Raw genomic sequence first — 17553 nt, 5'->3', positions numbered from 1 at the left:
GTGTAAATTGATTTTGACTTTGTGTAACAAATAAAAATGTATTACAAATCTACATTTTTTTATTTTAATGAAGGGGGCTCACAATAAAAACATTGAATTGATTAAAAAAAGAAAAAAAAACTAAAAATACAAGTGAAGAACTTACTAAGGGAGGAGCTAACGGGGGTGGGTGTTGCAGCACAATAACTGGACTATATCATAACCAACTTGTCCTACTGATAATGCTCTTAAACTGCGACAGTGACTTCAAAATGCTTCAAGGCAATTCAGCTGCAGGTCAAGCATCCTTTTACCTGTTGGTGGTATTTTCACTTCACAGTTTAGCACTCGGCAGCCGCAATGGTAAGTTTCTAAAATTTAAGTATTAATTTCCCAGCCCACAAAATTGAGCCATCCTAGCTATCTCTTTGACTAGTTGACTAAAGAAAGGTTATTCAATGTACTTCTTATGATATGACCAATTGTTTCCATTATATGTACTATGCATGCTGTACATCTAATCGAACAACTACCCTTCAAAAGATAATGCTGCTTTTTAAGCAAAGTGTATTTAATTGTTTTCTGTGTTTTTCCACATTTCCTGTAAGCCTCCAGGTTTTCCCCGAGGACCTTCTCTGCCAATTCCATGGACTATATGGACCCATCACTATTTGGCTCCGGCACCGGCTCCGGCTCCGGTTTCCAGCCCGAACCAGTGAGGAAACATCACGGCTCAGACCGACATCCTCTCAGGCACTACTTTATCTCGGAAGAGGCCGGTCGCTTCCTGCGTAGTTTTCTTACCACTGTCTTTGTCCCCACGGTCTACACTTTGGTGTTTGTCATTGGCGTCCCCCTCAACCTCGTCGCCGCTGTGATGTTTGTGTACCCCCTCCGTCCCAGAAAGCCGGCTGTCATCTACATGCTAAACCTGGCATGTGCTGACCTTCTCTTTGGCCTGCTCCTCCCCTTCAAGATAGTTTACCATTACCATGGCAACAACTGGACCTTTGGCCCAGTCATGTGCAAGGTCGTAACAGCATCCTTCTATAGCAACATGTACTGCTCGGTCCTGCTCATGGCGTGCATCGCCACGGACCGCCTCCTGGCCGTGGTGTACCCCATAAACTCGTTGACATGGCGCAGCCGTCGGACAGCGTGGGCCGTGTGCGTCTCCATGTGGCTACTGGCTCTCGCGGGAGTGGCTCCTCTCTTGGCCTCGGATCAGACCGCCTACTTACCCCGCCTGGGTATCACAACCTGCCACGACGTACAAGACTTCAAAAAACTGAAGTCCTTTTATCATTATTTCTTCCCCGTATACTCCTCCATCTTTTTTTTCACACCTCTTCTGGTCACTGTGGTGAGCTATGCGCGTATCATCCGGACCTTGGCGGCATCTAACGTAGAGAACCGTTCTAAAAAGACGCGGGCGGTGGTGATGGCTGTGGTCGTGCTTGTTATCTTTGTGGTATGCTTCACCCCTGCGAACATCATCCTCATGGTCCACTATGTCACGGTCAATCACACATCCGGTGACTCCACTTACCGTGCATATCTGTTAGCGATGTGCTCTGGGAGCCTCAGCTGCAGCCTGGACCCAGTCCTCTACTACTTTGGCTCGTCCCAGTGCAGGAAACAGGTGCTGGATCTGTTCAGATGCCGCCGTCCACATCAGATAGCGAGGGGTTCGCATACGCAGAGCACCAGCACCAGCGGGCCGAGCGAGAAGAGTAAGCCGTGCAAATTGGAGGTGGTTAAAAAAGAAGTGGCAGGGCAGTACTGCAAGTTGCACACTTAATGAATAATGAGGTGTCTTAGTGGCTGATTGGCACTTGCTTCAGAGATGTTTCAACTCTAACTTAAATTAGACCCGGCATGCACTAAAACATGATCTTTCACTGTCAGTCCTCTCAGTTTAATTGATTGGACTCCTGCACCATCAATCTTAACTATTTTGTTAAAACCAACATGATAATTTTAGAAACCGTGTTGTGCAAAAAATGCATCATTGCAGCACCTTTGGCATGTACTTTATTTTATTTAAAAAAAAATGTTCCCCCTATGTTTTACTACTAGCTAATCAGGTTGAAATCGCAACACCGTCAAGGGCCACTCAATTTTTAAAAAACAGTCCCATCACTTAATGTAGATAGTTTCTTAGCCTTTATTGAAACAACTCTAGAGTTCTAGGTTTTATTATAGTGTGAGGGTCAATCAACCATTGCAACTTTTTGTTCCTTTTGCCCAGGGGTGGCCAAGTCCCTCCCCCAACACCAGAATCAAATAATTGAGATCAGTAGGAAGCTTCTGGAAAGCTTGCTGATGAGTGGGTCATTTGACTCAGGTGTGGTAGAGGAGGAGGGGAAATGGGAGAACAGACTGGATAGGGATTCTTGAGGACTGGACTTGGCCACCTCTGCTTTAACCCACAATTTAAATTTCCTAATATAGTATTACTAGATACATGATATGTTAGGTTTTAGGGTTTAATATGGTGAATGAAAATTGTACTGCGAGCATAAATTGTGTAAGTAACTCGTGTGAGTTTTTTTTTTTCTTCTTTAAGCATCTTATTCTGTCCTCTGCTTGTCATCAGGACACAGCTCTGAAACAGGAAAGCAGATAAAGAGAAAATAAGCGATTGGGAAAGAAAGAAATATGAAAGCTGACTTGTGTGAGTACTACACCCGAGCAACAACATCTCTATCTCATGACAACTTTAAAACATATCACTCAACAAGCATGAAATTCAACAAACACGCTTACCTGTTTTCCCATCATAGCTATGGAAGTTCTCTGGAAAGTTCTGACAGTTAACTTGCTTTTTAAACACTTCGACATCTTTGGGATCAATTGTCCCACTCCGTGCTGGGAGAGGCAAGATAATGTTATATATATTCAAATAGTGGCCTGCTATATGTGACCGAAAACTTACTGAAATGCAGGATGAATCTACCGGTAACGTCAAGGTTTTGGAAGCTGCCACTCCACAGGAGGCAGTCATGGCATGTCTTCAGGATTTGGCCATTGTGGAGTGAGAGGTTTTCTTTGGAAAACATGAGTACTCTATTTATTTAACAGCTCCATTTTATAAGAATTTTGCAGTTTTTGCTATAATCAAGCCCTTTTTATAATACAATTGCTTCAAGGCTCAAACTCCCATGATCACAACAAAGGTATTTGTCTTATCATTTAAATATTTGTCTAATAAATACTTCTACTGTAAGATCATTATTGTACTTATTGTTCTATTTTTCCTATAACTGTAAAACAAACTAAATTTCTCTGACAGAGGCAATCAGAACAGAATTATTATATTTGTAAAGCCAAAACCCTTTAAAAGTACTATCATGGTGATTCTCATTTGACACACTGGAGTTTATCAATAGAAAGTGTTTTGCAATTCCTTAAAATGATGTGGATGTTCTTCTGACTGAATTATCAACCGTTCAATCACTTACTCCGAAATGCGATGGTAGTATCAGTAACTGTTGCGTTGTCATGCCCATAGACACAGCGATTGCTGTGGGAAAAGAACACTGAGCTTGCGGATGGCCTGAAAAATTCCTGCAACGGCTTTAAGCGACTTACAAGTAGCAATCGCCCCATCGTAATGTCACAGTGTGGTCGGTGGATGTCGGGGACAACTCTATCCAAGAGCTTTTAATTGATCCCATTGCCTGATGGTAAGGCATGGGGTCACCAGCTCCCATTACATACACCCATTTACCAAAAATCTGCAGTGAATGACATTTGGAATTAGGTTCATTCACTTCAAGAATTGAAAATGATTCGCTTACCATTAGTTGTAAACAAATTGTACTGAGAAAATTAATGGTGAATTTTAACTGAAAACATTAAATCGCACCAAAATGAATAAAAACAGTTTAAATTACCAGTTGCTGATCATCTGGTATGAAAGGTTGGATCAGATCCCCGCAGTCCGGTGCAGAAGCTCCACAAAGTGAAGCAAGAGCCGACAAAAGAACTATAACAGTCCAAGTCATAGTTGCACTGCGTATTAATGTGCCCAAAACTTCTCCTCAAAGAGTAAAGAATTAGTGTGCAGCTGCTAATATAATGTTGTTGTTTTTTTTAAAAAGGACACCTAGGACCACTGTGAATAATTGTGCTAGGTTTCTTTATATCAGTGCTTGAATGAGTCAGTCCTCTGTTAGCTTTGAATGAAATCTGGGCAAAGTGCCATGGCTCCTTTGGATTTGATGCAAAAAGCCTTTCTCTTATGTAATGGAGGTTGATTTCCAGCAAAAGATTTGTTTGGGAAACAAAGTGTCCTTGACAGTTCAATGCTACCAAGCAACGCTTCTGTGGAGGTTTTTTGGGGGGTGGGAGAGGACATTATGGTTAGAGTTAGACAAAGAACTGACCACAAAAGAGTTGCATCAATTTATTCAACTACAAATGTTTTATAACGAAAGAAGCATTTTGAGCTTTATTTATCAACCACACAAAAATACACATGAAACTATCTTGTTTTACAGAAGTGAAAGGTTATTGCATTGCACAAAGTTGTGTGTGAATATGTAGTTTGTTTAGTTTGACATCATTTATCTAGCCTTCAACAAGTCGGTGTTACATTTTACTTTGAACTACTAGTCTCTTCCACTTGAATCTTCCTCTCATCTGGGCACAGGTCTGTAGAGAGAACACCAACCAATGATGCATGAGAGCTCTTATTGCAAAATAGATGATATTAGGGAAACATGACAAACACACCTGTGTGCGAAAAGTAGTACTCTGAGGGGAAATTAAGGCACACAGCTTGTTTCTTGAAGGTGTCCAATTCAGATGGCTCCAGTTGTCCATTTCGGGCTTTGGTAGGCAAGAAGAAAAATTTCATTTTAATGGAAAGCACATAGATGGAAATGACTTTAACAATTTGCCTTTACATTGTCTAAATTATTGTCTATTATTAAAAAAAACTAGCTTTCACAGCGAGAACCTCCTGTTTCCTGAAATTGGACATCTATGCTGTACGTAAGAATAATACCATAAAAAGTAACTTGCCTTATAAAGAGTTAAAAGACATGTCCCAAAATATATATTTTTAAATGACGTGGAAATAGCCAATTGATTTTTAAAAATGTACTGTTTGCAATGTGTATTTAGATCTGGTATATATATATATTAATCATTGCCTCCCAGTAATAAGAGGTGATGGATTTCAAGAATCACATACTAAAGAGGAACAGGTAACGGCCTTTAGATTTTCCATCTGGGAGGAGGGTGGTGTCTTCAGACAGGAGGCAGTCGGCACAGGTTGCATAGTATTTACCCTCGTGATATGAAGTGTGGTTGTTGATGTTGACTGCATAGACATGGGGGGGGAAAAACAAAATATGTTCCACATGAACTCAAATTTAAAAAATCTCAAGGCTAGAAGTGTATGGACACTGGTGGAGTTTGCTTTTTTTACAATATCACATTAAATATCTTAACTGTACTTGAAGATGTTTAGCAAAGATATGTATTGTACCATTAAAAATTAAACATTGTGTTTTAGGTTTGGGGATGATGTCATTCATCACTGGATTGCACTTAATAGGCAAATGAATATCTTAAAAGCAATCCGAAATATTCCAAACACATCTGAATGTAAGAGATGTTGTATTGAAGTAGATATAAGAGGTGATGCATACAGGTGGCGTGACTGGTCATTCCAGAGACGGTGACATCAGCTGACCCTTGCAGACACTTATTGTCGTTTCTGTGGGGAAGAAGGAACAATAGCTTTTGTCCATTGATCACTTTGTGAGTGTTTTCCTTACAGATGGTCGGCCCAGTAGAGAGAAATGACGCCATTTTGTGAAGATGGTGACAAGTCAATCCACGAGCTGTTCACTGCCACCAGGTCATTCTTCAGGTCCGGCTCGTCCCACGAGCTCACGTGGAGAATCCATTTGCCAAAGATCTGACGTACGTAAAAAAAAAAACATGCATTAAGTTTTGATTCGTTTTTATTTCAGATGATGTGAAGATGTTTGAAACTGAAGAGCAAGTAAGTCAAAAAAATTCAAAAATTAGTTCAATGAGTGCCTTCTAAGAAGGGATCCACGACATTCTGAAAGTCAGCAAAAAGTTGTTCAAGGACTTGACAATAGCAAACAAGTAGAGTGAAAGAGCACATTATGCATTGTTCAGCTTTTGAGCACTGTCAAATACTCACAGGGCTGTGATTGTCCAGCTGCAAAGGTTTAATAAGTTCCTTGCAGTCAGGCTCAGATGCGGCACACAGGGAGGTGAAGACGAGCAAAACAACCAGCACCCGTGCAGACATGCTGAAGATGGAAGACCACCGCGGAGTGCAACGATATGAGGGGAGGCTTTCTTCAAGTTCTCTCCCTCAGTGATGTGTTGTATAACAGTGAGCTAGAACACACACACACACACCCACGCACGCACGCACACGCACTGATGCAGAAACACTCAACATAACCTCCTGTCCCCTTAGTTGTTTGTGTGCTATTTATCTTGTTATGTAAGAGTCATCTGACCGAGTCTGAATGGGGAGGCTGCATGAAGCTCCCTTAGAAATGTGTTATAAAACCACAGCCATTAGGAAGGGGCCCTAGACACCCTTAAAAAACTAAAATATATTCTAGTGTGGTCTGTGGGAAAGTATCATGCAATACATAGTGATATATTCCATTCATTCATTTTACCAGCCACTTAACCTCACAAGGGTACAATAGGCAAGGTAGACCCTGAATGCGTTGCTTTTCATTCATAAGGCTAATATAGTCCAATATATGTTATTTATAAGGTTTAGTATATTGCATGCAATATAACCATTTATTGTTGGATTGTAATCAAGACCAAAAATATACACACAGATCACATATCTGCTGTGTTGTTTGTTTATTCCTTGAATGACTATAACTGCTGGACTCAAACTTGACAGAGAGAAAAAGAAACAAGCCAGAGGTGATTGAAAAAAAAAATCATTTTTTTTATCCAAACATCAAAAAATAAGTCTTAATTGATGATGTTATTTTTTTTAGATACAATACATACTGTCATACACATTTTAAGTGAAGAGGAAAACAGAGATAGACAACTCGATGAGCATTTGGTGGTTAGAAATTCAAGATTATTGGTGGCTATCCGGACTCTTCTGGACACAAATCTGATAGATGGAGAAAACAAGTTAGAGGTCGTTGCGACAAAATGTGACCAAATCTAAAATGACTTACCCGTATGGCTTCCAAAATGCAACTCTTTTTGGAAATTCAGACAAGCGGCCTGTTTCTTAAAAATCTCCAGTTGTGCATCATCCAGTGTTCCAGTCTTTGCTGTAAAACACCCAAGAAAGTATAACATTTTTACAATAAATCTGTAAAAATATTTGCCAAACCCTGTCCTGAAGTATAGATGATGATATTATTGAGTGCAAAATAAACAGTAATAGAAGTTTTTAAACTTACTCAACAACAATAGGTATCTGCCTTTTAGGAGTCTCTGATTAGGAAGCTTCCATGTCATCTTGTCAATCAACAGAATGCAGTCTGGACACGTCTGGAGGTATTGCTCATGATGGGTTTCCTCTTCGTGGACGTAATGGACTATGTGGTGTGAACATGACAATGAAATGTGTTACAATGATTACTCAACGAAAATTGAAGTTACATCTTCACTCATCTACGATGTAGTTAACAATATTGTGTATTCTTTCAGGATATGAAGCCAATTCCACTGACAACACTGAAACAATCAAACAACACCATCTACTGATCTCCAGCCCATGAAAGTGAGTAATTTTCTTACCATCCATTGTTGAACTGATGTTAGTATAAGAAGCAGTAAGCTTTTCATAAGAGCATTTTCCTTCGCTATGAAAGAGAAAATCGAAACGTCATAATTATAAAGCCTGTATAATTTACAGTTACTTTAATCATTGAATCGAGGCAAATTATTTACGTCTTGTCCCCTGTGGTCATTGTGAAATTTTCAGTGTTGGGTATAGCTGCAAGTTTAATCCAAAAACTGTTAGTTTTTTTAAGTTCATCCAAATAATCTTGATTGTCTGATGTTCCCACGTGATAAATGAATGTTCCAGGATCCTGTAGACACACAGAACCAATTGCTAATGGAAAATTGAAAATGAAAAAAGGAACAGAAATTGCTGTAAAGATGCTTTTTTACCATGTCTGCATCCTGTAAATGTTTGACAAGTTCTCCACATGCTGGATCAGATGCAGCGGTCCACGAAGTTAGAGCCAGTAGACCTAAACAAAAAGGAACAAACATGATGAGAATGTCTATGACAACTGGATACGAAGCTGACAGATGGACTACTGTCCAATCATGCTAGAAAGGGGCCCTAATATATGATGTGCAAGTATTGGGTAAATAAGAACTTAGGACTGCAACATGGTCAAACACTGTGTTAGTATCTTTTTTTCAAATTTTAGTAAAAATGTTACCTTTGTGCAAGCAGTTCATGTTATGTCGGTTGTTTTCATTGATCCATCCATCCATAGACATCCAAAGTTCGAAAACATCCCTGCAGGGAGTTATTGATCCAATCTATATTAACCCCCTCTATACACACACATACACACACACACACACACACATATTTCAGACCACATAATTTCTCCAACTTTTTATTATAAATTAAGAATAGGCAGCCAATTGGTTAGTGCATTGGCCTCGCAGTCCTGGGGTCGTGCGTTCGATCCTAGGTCTTCTTCATTGTGTGGAGTTTCCATAATCTCCCCAGGCTTGCATGAGTTTCCTCCGGGTACTCAGGTCTCCTCTTACATTCCAAAAACAAGCATTTCATCATTTTTTTTTTTTAATAATCCAAGTAATCCTGTTTGTCTGATGTTCTAGTATGAAAGAACAATTTTCCAGCAGATTTTTGACAGACAGAGAACCAAAGGCAAATGATATTAAAGCACATAAAAAAAGAAAAATAATTGCTGTAGAGACACTATTTACCCAATCTGCGTCCATCAGAGGTACAACAAACTCTTCACAGCTCGGTTTAGATGAGCTACTCAAGGCAAAAAGGGCTGCCTGACCCAAACAAATGTGAACAAACATGATGACTAGTTTTCAATGACAACTGAATATACAATTTCAACAGCAGGATGTCTGTCCATAGATGTCAGAAAGAGGCTTTAATATTTAATGTACCAGTATTAGATAAATATGGACTTAGGACGCGACTTGACACTCTGTTATCATTGAAAACTGTTTTTTAGGAGCAAACGCATCATATTTGATATATACATTTTGAGCAAAGTCATAATTTATTCCTTGATAAAGAAAAAAAACCCTGATCTAACATGTAAATATGCAAATTTCAGGAAAATTTTATTTGTAGCAGTATTTTACTGTGAAGAACCATCAAGGCTCAGAGTTTAAGTATTTGAATCTGCTGTCAATTATTTAGCTGTTGTGTGTTTAAAGGGTTACATCAGTGTCAGTGTAACCCAGGCTCCAACAAGATAAAATTGGGTTCCTTTCTGTATTCCTGTTAGGCATATAATAGACTCAGATTTTGTTGATAATAACCAAAAACCCTATACTCCTGATAAAAAACACAGGCATAAAACCTATAGCGTGATTCTATTGATGATACCTTTTGATTAAACATGAAATTTCGCCAGCAAAATGCAGTTAAAATTTCACAATGAAGCCTGTTTAATTATCTGTGCTCTCTTTCCTCAATTTTACCAAATGTTATGTAACAAGAGATACAGAATTCCGATTCAACATTCTACTTCTCAGAATGAATTGCTCAATGTCAATGCTGAACATTTACCAAACAAAGTCAAAATAAAGAACAAAGCCAACTAGTTCAACGATAGTGAAAGAATTGGAAAAAAAGAAGGTGTTTTTCTGGTTAAAGTATGCTTGCTTGGATTTGACTCTTTCATCAAAGACAGTCTTAATTTGTTTTGTTGTTGGTACCTTTTTTACCAAATTTGTGAGGAAGTCTTTGATGACTGAGTCCAAGCATACTCTCACATGCAAAATGTCTTTCCTTTTGAAGTGAATGGCATTTCTCAACTTAAAAAGGTAGAAATGCCAAACATTAAACACAAAAACTTGAAATTTATCTACACAAGCAGTAAACATTTGAGGCCATTCATATGAAAATTGTTGGCCTCTGAAAAAAGGTGAAACATTTAGGCACACCCTATATGAGAAAGATAAAACAACAAATACTACTGCCTAATCCTGTAGAGTGATGGTCCAGTGGATAAGTCATCAGTCTTCCACTTCTTTGGTCTTGGGCTCAAATCCAAGTGCATGCAAAGATTTTCCCAATATTATTCAGGTAAATGACTGAGGTAAAAATACAAGTACGACTACTAACTCTCACAGGCTGGTGGCTCAGTGGATAAGTCATCAGTCTATCACCTCATTGGTCTTGGGTTCAAATCCAAATGCATGCAAAGATTTTCCCAATATTATTCATGTAAATGAATGAGACAAAAGTACAAGTACTACCACTTTCCCTCACAGTGTGGTGGCCCAGTGGTTAAGTCATCAGTCTCCCACATCGGAGGACCTGGGTTCAAATCCAAGTGCAGGCAAAGATTTTCCCATTATTTTCAGGTAAATGAATGAGACAAAAGTACAAGTACTACCACTTTCACTCACAGGGTGGTGGCCCAGTGGTTAAGTCATCAGTCTCCCACATCTGAGGACCTGAGTTCAAATCCCAGTGCAGGCAAAGATTTTCCCAAAATTGTTCAGTTAAAAGAATAAGTTCTAATGTCTAAGTGTCTAACTAAATAAGTATTCAGTGGTGGATGAAACATTTAGTCAAAAAAATGACTAAGTGTTTCCGCCCATTTCCTTGGATAAAACGTTTCAACACCCATGTATAAGTGGGGCACGAGTTGGTGTAGTGGGTTGCACACTCGCCTTTGCACGGAGAGAACGTGAGTTCGCTTCCCGGTGTCGGCGGTTCACTGACCAAGCAAGCGGTCGAGGGTCGGTCGAAGGCCGACCCGAGAACGCCTTTCGCACAGACAGGTCCCTCCAACATTCTTCCGAACTGCCGAAGGCAGTTCGGAATATAACCTTTTGCTGAAAAGTATGACTAAGTGTTTAATATATATTAAAAAGTTTTTTCTTTTTTTTTCTTCTTGTTCCACTTTTTCTTTTTTTTCCTTCTTGTTCCATTCCATTTACCAAGTCTTCTTTCCAATTATTTTCAGCCAAAGGACGACAGCGAGAATCGAACCCAGGTCTCCCAGACGGGAGTCCAGTGATCTAACCTCTGCGCCAACCAAGTGACTACACTTTCCTTAGTAATCATTTGAGTGTCTTTCCAAGAAATCCACAGAAACAACTAAGTGAAAATGTGTGCCGACAGCGGGAATCGAACCCAGGTCTCCCAGACAGGAGTCCAGTGATCTAACCTCTGCGCCAACCAAGTGACTACACCTTTCTTTGTAATCATTTGAGTGTCTTGACAAGAAGTACACAGAAACAAACAACTAAGTGAAAATGTGTAGTGACCGGGAATCGAACCCAGGTCCCCTGGACGGGAGTCCAGTGAACTAACCTCTGCACCAACCAAGTGACTACACTTTTCTTTGTAATCATTTGAGTGTCTTGACAAGAAGTACACAGAAACAACTAAGGGAAAATATCTCACAACCGGGATTTGAACCCAGGTCTCCCACGTGAGAGTCCAGTGATCTAACCTCTGCGCCACAATTTGGCAACACTTTCCTATGTCATCATTGGAAGGTCTTGACTACGAGTACACAGAAACAAATAATGGAAAATGTTTCCTGACCAGGATTCAAACCCCAGTCTGCCACATGGGAGACAGGTGAGTTAACCTCTACGCCACGAATTGGCCACACTTCATCATGTCATTATTGGAAAGTATTGACTACACATGGTTGTTTCTATTAAAGGGAAAAATGATTCCAATTTCAAGTCCTTGCTTGAATAATAAAATCTTTTGCTTACATTTTCTCCCTCTCACTCCCTGTCTCTTCATCGATCTCTCTCTCTCTCTCTCACGCACTTCCCTTATAAATGCTTGTTTTCTTGTATTCATTGACAGTTGTACTGCTTTCATCACTGTGGAGGGTTAGCATTAAATATCTCGTCATGCTTGTTCACAATTTTTTAATTTTAGTGGCGCTCTTTTCTCCGAGTCTTTCATCGGATCCCAACTGTGAAGAACTTGTAGTATCACTGGAAGACAGGAACCTGGTATGTTGTAGATATAAAAAAAAAACATTATCTGCTTGGAAATGTTTGGAAAACAGTCAGTATGCACAGTTAAATATGCAAATACATCCAAAGACTATTAACCCAAATTTTTGCAGATTGCACATCTTGGGTTGGAATTTTCTGATAAATGTAACATTGTAATATTTCATCTAAAATCTGCAACTCATATTTTGGAGGAAAACATTTAAGGAAGCTAGAAAATCATCTACAATACTTTGTTGGTGTCTTTTGCATCTGTGTTTCTCCTTAGATTTCTGGAAAATGGATATTTTATGCTGGCACATCAGACAATGAAGATTTTTTGGATGAATTTAAATCGGTCTCCAGCTCTTGGATTGAACTTTCACTCCTGCAAAACAGTGAAAACTTTACAATGACATGGAGCGACAAAATGTAAAACACTTTGATTCATTCTCATTTTGGTTTAAAAATCAAAATGGACATTAAAATAACAATTTACTTTTCTTTACCAGAGAAGGGAATTGTTCTTTTGACAATGTTACATCCACTTTTTCAAACAGTTCTTCAAATGTGCAAGGTAAATACATTTTGATTTTCATATGGCCTGGCTACAGGTGGACAATTGTTATTTTGTTGTTGTTGTTTTTGTCAAGAATAACATTTTGTGGTTGGATTTAATTCTTGAACAGCTAAGTTATATTAAAGGAAAATACAAAATGACTTCTATGAGAAATAAGAAAAAATATATACTATATACATATATATTGAATTAAATATCAATCAATAAATCAAAGTGTTTTAATAATGCAGTTAATGTAAATGATACTGTGCTAAGAAAAAAAAACATTGTTTAAAAAAAAACAGACACTGTAAGAAGTTACTCATTACTTGACGTTTCTTTTCACAAATATTTTTGATTGGTACTTTTTTGGATTCCAACCATTACTTTAGTCACATTAAGTACTACTACCTGAGTTCAATGTTTAGTTATTCTACACAACTGTTTTTTTTTTTCAATTATATACATCCATTCCTTTATGTATTTATTTTTAATTTTAAGAGCTTCAGTCCTCCATACAAATGTTCCGCCATACTGATTGAATATCTCAATTGAATGAAATTTGACTTGCAGAACAGTTTGTTTCATTTACAATAATATATGAACTCGATTTCCTCCATGTTCTTTACTAATAGCTCACTACATAACATCTGAGGAAATACATGCTGAGACATACCTGAAGACCTGTCCCGATTGCCTCCTCTTGATTGACAAAATGGCAGTGCAGGTCTCGGATTTAAAAACCTTAGAAGGCAGAGTGTTTGCTCTTTTCAGTGAGTCTACAGTTCACATTTCTTTTACAAGTCTCTCCAGACCACATTAGCTCATTCTATTTAACTCCAAATATGATGTGCGTGACAACCATTTGGTCAGGAATTTTGTTACATCATAAATTTGTCTATCAATGTGTGTAACAGCGAGATCAGGAAGACTCGATGACACTCACCTGGATGTTTTCAAGAAACAAGCTGCTTGCCTCAAGTTTACAGGAGATTTGCATTTTGGCGACACCACAGGTAATTCTGTCTCATTTTGACACAGTCAGCGACAACTATAAATATGTTTCTCTCTTTCAGATCTGTGTCAAGAAGAGAACCCATAAAAGCAAGAAAACCTATTTGTTCACCTCACACCATGTGGACTACCATTTCCAATACTTATTGCTTGTTTCAGATATTCCAATTTACAGATAAAACTTAAGAATGTGTCCATACGCTGTTAGAGTTCCTTGGATATGTTATGCTTTTTCCCCTCTGGTGTCTTGTCCAAGTGATTGCCCATTGTGTTCAGCTGTCTTCCCCTGTGTGTTTTCCAGATGCTCCTAATTGTCTCGTCAACCCATGTCAGTCTATTTAAACTGATTGTAATAGTCATTGTCGGATTGTCTGCTTTTTTTGTAACATACCAAGTTGCCATGACATTCTCCCTGTTCCTTCCTGATTTCTAAGTCATTGTTATTTTCTAAAAATCCTGCCCAAAATATTAAAGTTTTCGTTTCAAAATATTAAAGTTTTCGTTTCAAAATATTAAAGTTTTCGTTTAAGTACTACTTCCTTCTCCTTGCCTGCTTCTCTGCAATTGGGTCCTAATTCATTTATTTGGAAAGACATTTGACACAAAAAATAGATGTGCTAGGTTTAATTTATTATTGGGGTTGCATGAAACTATCTGAAATGTGTACTGTGTATTACTGATTGTCTGGACAGAGATCTGAAAGAGAGAAAGACACAATATTACTAGTGAGACCGTATAGTGAAAGAGCACGGGTAGTTTTTTTTTTCTCTTCTTACTTGAATTGTCAAAAAAGTGCAAATCTTGTGTAAAGTTCTCGCAGGCAAGTTGCTTCTTGAAAAACTCTAAGTTAGAGCTATCCAGACTCCCGGACCTGGCTGTTAAACACAGACGAGATTTTAGTGTGGAGATGCATTACAATGTAGGAGATAATTGTGAACTCACTAAAAAGGAATGCAATTTTTCCATGCACACTTTCCCCAGTAGACAAAAGCGCTGTGGTATGATCAATCCAGATGAGACAATCGGGACATGTCTTCAGGTGCTTCCCCTGGTGAAGACTATCACTGGTCCTGAACTCAACTATGATGGATGTAAAAGTTAAAAACTGTGGTTTCCTACAGTAATGAAAAATACACGTCATTGCTGATGATATGTGCTGAACTTACATGCCATTTGACCAGAATTCAATGTATAACTGGAAATCGCCTTTTCATGATTACATGTTCCATCTCTAGTAAAGTCAAATTGTGATCATTAATATTGTGGTTAGACATATTAGAGGAAGGGTTTATAAATCTTCCTCATTGGTGTTATTGTAGTAATAAATACATTATTTTGTCGTGCCATCTTAATTCAAGGTTATTGGTGTCGGCTACAGGTACGGCATCCATCCATGAGCTAGTGATTCCTTTCATTTCACCCATGAAATCTACATTGTCTGATAGGCCAGCATAAAGTATCCATCTTCCCCCAACCTGTGCACACACAGAACAAAAATGCAACTTAATTCCTAATGAATTTGAATACATGTATGTGCATGACAACTTACTGCAGAAAATTGTTAACATTACTATTATAGTTTCTCCACAGTTGAGAAGAACTGTTAAACACATTCTCTGAACCGAATTAAAAAAAAAAAAGTCTTGATTGATTTAAATTGACTTGCTGTTTTTGCATGGCTAACTGTGATATGGTTTTACCGCTAGTAAAAAATGTGAACAAAATTTAATTTCTTTTCCAACACCATACAAAAGTGTTGGGAGAATTATTTAGTTATTTTTTTAAAAATCCCCCTTTTTGTTAAATGCATTTACCAAACATGTCCTCACTTTATTTTGCATCAAAAGTTTGCCTTCTGGTAAATATATTTTACAAAGACGGGTTTTAGATGATAGTAGTAAGTGGATGTAATGTGAATTTTGGGAAGGTTTCAATAGAATGTGTACGTTTAATAATAACAGTAACTATCATTATACATAAAGTGAAATACATTGGGTTAAGTATATCCAAAGTTCTGTAAAAAATGAAGCTGATCATTTTATAACTGGCAAATAGGCCACATACCAGATTCAGGTTATCTTGAGGTGCAACAATTTCTTCACAAGTCAGCTCGGATGCAGATGTCAGAGCGCAGAGCGCTACGAAACCTAAACAAAAGCGAAGAAACATGGCAAAATCTCTGACAACAGTTAGGAACAACACTAAGAAGAGTAGGTAAAGACTGTCCACCGATGGACTCTTGAAGCTCAAATTTATTTGTGTGGCTTATTTGCGTGACTGCTGGAGCAGTGATTGCGAGACCGTTCATTTTGTAAACAAGAACTTAGAACTTGTGACATAAAGCAAAGGTTAGGGGAGCTTTAAAGTCTTGCATTAACTTCCACACCTGCTCGCAAATCGTGAAAGGAAACACAGAACATATAAGGGACCAAAGAAAATGGAGTTGAGAAGTTTGCTGAGGGAAGAGAAGATTTATACCAGCATATTCAAAAACCATGAAATACTTCTCCGTATATTTACAAAACAAAATACAAGAATAAAAAAAGAAGTGAATACATCACAAATGGAGTTCAACATAGCGCCATTAATCATGGTCCAATTTACAAATGTGTCGTCTTGTACTCCCACCTATGGCTTCATACTTACAAAAGAAGAACAAATAGTTATTTCGTTTGAGTTGTCACATTGTATCGTCGCCGGTCCGTTTCTCGCATTAGTAATTTGAAATTTTCATTAAATAATATGAATCATAATATCAAATACACATACAAGACAGGGAGCTACATTTGTGGGCTGTACACTTTGCAGTTAGGAAGGCGGATGGAGGATATTCACAGGCACGTGGACCTTTTGTACACCATAAATAAAACATCAAAAACATGAATTAGAAACAATCCCATTTTCCTTGCCAACCGCTCTTTTAGTCTATTAGTCTTCATGTCACAGTTTGATCGGATGATGAGTTTTGGAGTGCTAAATTTTCCTGATTTGTCTTAGAACTCTTATTAATGCTATTTTTTTAAAAACTCAAACCTAGGGGGCCAGCATTTAATCAAAAAATCAGAAAAGAAAAGTCAATATTTGCTTCTATTCATCTTGAACACTGGACATAACCAGAATTAGAAAAATATGAAGTAGAGCATCATGTTTTTTTAGTACACACTGAGCATGGTGGACAAATAAAGAAAGAAAAAGGCATCGCAAAAACTGCAGTAAATTGAATAAACCTCAAGGTAATACGATTGGAATATGTCTACATTTTCTCACAAGATAAGGTATATTTGTTTGGTAAATTACAGAAAAAAATAATGTTCATGGTGATGAGTTACAGAAAACTTAACCCTCTGGATTGTCTTTAAACTTGAAAATAAATAGAATGCTGTCCATCTGTCCATTGGGGCATGAGAGGTCCACACAAAATACACTTGGGGATTTCCTCCATGCGTTTCAATTGTTCCTTTGTACAGTCGCATAGTTGCAGAAGAGGAATTGATGAGTGTGGCCAAGGAGTTATTTAGAATGGACAAACAACGAGGAAGGAAGGTGTGTAGGTGTCGGAAAACAAAACCCTGGCTCACTCACTGTCCTTATCGCGCAGGTTTGAGGCCAAAGACTCACAGTTGACATCAGATCAAGTCGGCGGCCCGCTAAAAAGCCGCTGGCCTGCTCCTCACACGCTCATGGTCATGTTTGGAGAATACTGCCAAGAGACATATTAAAAATCCCATCAACATCCTATATTCAATTGAACGTACACTGATTTGTAGTCTACGTCATTTTTAAATGTGAATAAATAAAGT

The 17553-nt window shown here is 38.2% G+C and overlaps 6 protein-coding genes across 7 annotated transcripts in view; 2 read left to right on the top strand and 4 right to left on the bottom strand.

Annotated features, from left to right (window-relative positions):
• The first annotated feature begins 238 nt into the window (after nucleotides 1-238).
• On the top strand, nucleotides 239-2481 carry LOC144215350 (proteinase-activated receptor 1-like). The gene is made up of 2 exons (XM_077744214.1): nucleotides 239-342; nucleotides 588-2481. Exons 1-2 carry the CDS (start codon nucleotides 252-254, stop codon nucleotides 1778-1780), a joined length of 1284 nt encoding a protein of 427 aa, XP_077600340.1. The 5' UTR covers nucleotides 239-251; the 3' UTR covers nucleotides 1781-2481.
• Nucleotides 2133-4170, bottom strand: LOC144215357 (uncharacterized). The gene is made up of 6 exons (XM_077744220.1): nucleotides 3879-4170; nucleotides 3574-3719; nucleotides 3444-3505; nucleotides 2918-3028; nucleotides 2749-2850; nucleotides 2133-2587 (listed from the first exon to the last, which is right to left on the bottom strand). The coding sequence occupies exons 1-6, from the start codon at nucleotides 3987-3989 to the stop codon at nucleotides 2553-2555; spliced, it is 567 nt and encodes a 188-aa protein (XP_077600346.1). The 5' UTR covers nucleotides 3990-4170; the 3' UTR covers nucleotides 2133-2552.
• A 207-nt stretch (nucleotides 4171-4377) lies between these two features.
• LOC144215352 (uncharacterized) lies at nucleotides 4378-6390 on the bottom strand. Its single transcript, XM_077744217.1, has 6 exons — nucleotides 6170-6390; nucleotides 5772-5914; nucleotides 5643-5710; nucleotides 5183-5311; nucleotides 4720-4815; nucleotides 4378-4638 (listed from the first exon to the last, which is right to left on the bottom strand). Exons 1-6 carry the CDS (start codon nucleotides 6278-6280, stop codon nucleotides 4583-4585), a joined length of 603 nt encoding a protein of 200 aa, XP_077600343.1. The 5' UTR covers nucleotides 6281-6390; the 3' UTR covers nucleotides 4378-4582.
• Nucleotides 6391-6844: 454 nt separating this feature from the next.
• Nucleotides 6845-8313, bottom strand: LOC144215353 (uncharacterized). The gene is made up of 6 exons (XM_077744218.1): nucleotides 8146-8313; nucleotides 7921-8063; nucleotides 7768-7832; nucleotides 7428-7565; nucleotides 7197-7295; nucleotides 6845-7129 (listed from the first exon to the last, which is right to left on the bottom strand). Exons 1-6 carry the CDS (start codon nucleotides 8248-8250, stop codon nucleotides 7104-7106), a joined length of 576 nt encoding a protein of 191 aa, XP_077600344.1. The 5' UTR covers nucleotides 8251-8313; the 3' UTR covers nucleotides 6845-7103.
• Nucleotides 8314-12046: 3733 nt separating this feature from the next.
• LOC144215354 (uncharacterized) lies at nucleotides 12047-14112 on the top strand. Its single transcript, XM_077744219.1, has 6 exons — nucleotides 12047-12198; nucleotides 12470-12612; nucleotides 12693-12757; nucleotides 13375-13512; nucleotides 13657-13755; nucleotides 13816-14112. Exons 1-6 carry the CDS (start codon nucleotides 12094-12096, stop codon nucleotides 13839-13841), a joined length of 576 nt encoding a protein of 191 aa, XP_077600345.1. The 5' UTR covers nucleotides 12047-12093; the 3' UTR covers nucleotides 13842-14112.
• A 250-nt stretch (nucleotides 14113-14362) lies between these two features.
• The window catches only part of LOC144215351 (single-stranded DNA-binding protein 2-like), a 33297-nt gene continuing 30106 nt past the window's right edge, over nucleotides 14363-17553 (bottom strand). For both annotated transcript variants that reach the window (XM_077744215.1, XM_077744216.1), the window contains 6 exons: nucleotides 15818-17453; nucleotides 15083-15228; nucleotides 14920-14984; nucleotides 14696-14833; nucleotides 14530-14628; nucleotides 14363-14449 (listed from right to left, as the gene is read on the bottom strand). In XM_077744215.1, the coding sequence (XP_077600341.1) occupies nucleotides 17424-17453 (30 nt within the window). In that variant the 3' untranslated portion in view covers nucleotides 14363-14449; nucleotides 14530-14628; nucleotides 14696-14833; ... (1 more) ...; nucleotides 15083-15228; nucleotides 15818-17423. The remainder of the gene's footprint in view (nucleotides 14450-14529; nucleotides 14629-14695; nucleotides 14834-14919; nucleotides 14985-15082; nucleotides 15229-15817; nucleotides 17454-17553) is intronic.

The sequence above is a fragment of the Stigmatopora nigra genome, chromosome 22 (assembly GCF_051989575.1).
Source record: "Stigmatopora nigra isolate UIUO_SnigA chromosome 22, RoL_Snig_1.1, whole genome shotgun sequence".
In the NCBI taxonomy this organism is placed as follows: Eukaryota; Metazoa; Chordata; class Actinopteri; order Syngnathiformes; family Syngnathidae; genus Stigmatopora; species Stigmatopora nigra.
The sequence above is the reverse complement of the archived record's forward strand: the minus strand, read 5'-3'. Positions and strand labels throughout refer to the sequence as shown.

Coding starts and splice junctions, on each gene's coding strand:
- LOC144215350 (XM_077744214.1), top strand. CDS start 252: ATGCTTCAAGGCAATTCAGCTGCAGGTCAAGCATCCTTTTACCTGTTG. Junction 343..587: donor AGCACTCGGCAGCCGCAATG/GTAAGTTTCTAA, acceptor ATTTCCTGTAAG/CCTCCAGGTTTTCCCCGAGG.
- LOC144215357 (XM_077744220.1), bottom strand. CDS start 3,989: ATGACTTGGACTGTTATAGTTCTTTTGTCGGCTCTTGCTTCACTTTGT. Junction 3,029..3,443: donor TACTACCATCGCATTTCGGA/GTAAGTGATTGA, acceptor TGTTTTCCAAAG/AAAACCTCTCACTCCACAAT. Junction 2,588..2,748: donor TAGCTATGATGGGAAAACAG/GTAAGCGTGTTT, acceptor TTCCTGTTTCAG/AGCTGTGTCCTGATGACAAG.
- LOC144215352 (XM_077744217.1), bottom strand. CDS start 6,280: ATGTCTGCACGGGTGCTGGTTGTTTTGCTCGTCTTCACCTCCCTGTGT. Junction 5,915..6,169: donor AGCTGGACAATCACAGCCCT/GTGAGTATTTGA, acceptor TACGTACGTCAG/ATCTTTGGCAAATGGATTCT. Junction 5,711..5,771: donor CTCTACTGGGCCGACCATCT/GTAAGGAAAACA, acceptor TCTTCCCCACAG/AAACGACAATAAGTGTCTGC.
- LOC144215353 (XM_077744218.1), bottom strand. CDS start 8,250: ATGTTTGTTCCTTTTTGTTTAGGTCTACTGGCTCTAACTTCGTGGACC. Junction 8,064..8,145: donor ATTTACAGGATGCAGACATG/GTAAAAAAGCAT, acceptor GTGTGTCTACAG/GATCCTGGAACATTCATTTA. Junction 7,833..7,920: donor ATGACCACAGGGGACAAGAC/GTAAATAATTTG, acceptor TCTCTTTCATAG/CGAAGGAAAATGCTCTTATG.
- LOC144215354 (XM_077744219.1), top strand. CDS start 12,094: ATGCTTGTTCACAATTTTTTAATTTTAGTGGCGCTCTTTTCTCCGAGT. Junction 12,613..12,692: donor ATGACATGGAGCGACAAAAT/GTAAAACACTTT, acceptor TTTCTTTACCAG/AGAAGGGAATTGTTCTTTTG. Junction 13,513..13,656: donor CAGAGTGTTTGCTCTTTTCA/GTGAGTCTACAG, acceptor TGTGTGTAACAG/CGAGATCAGGAAGACTCGAT.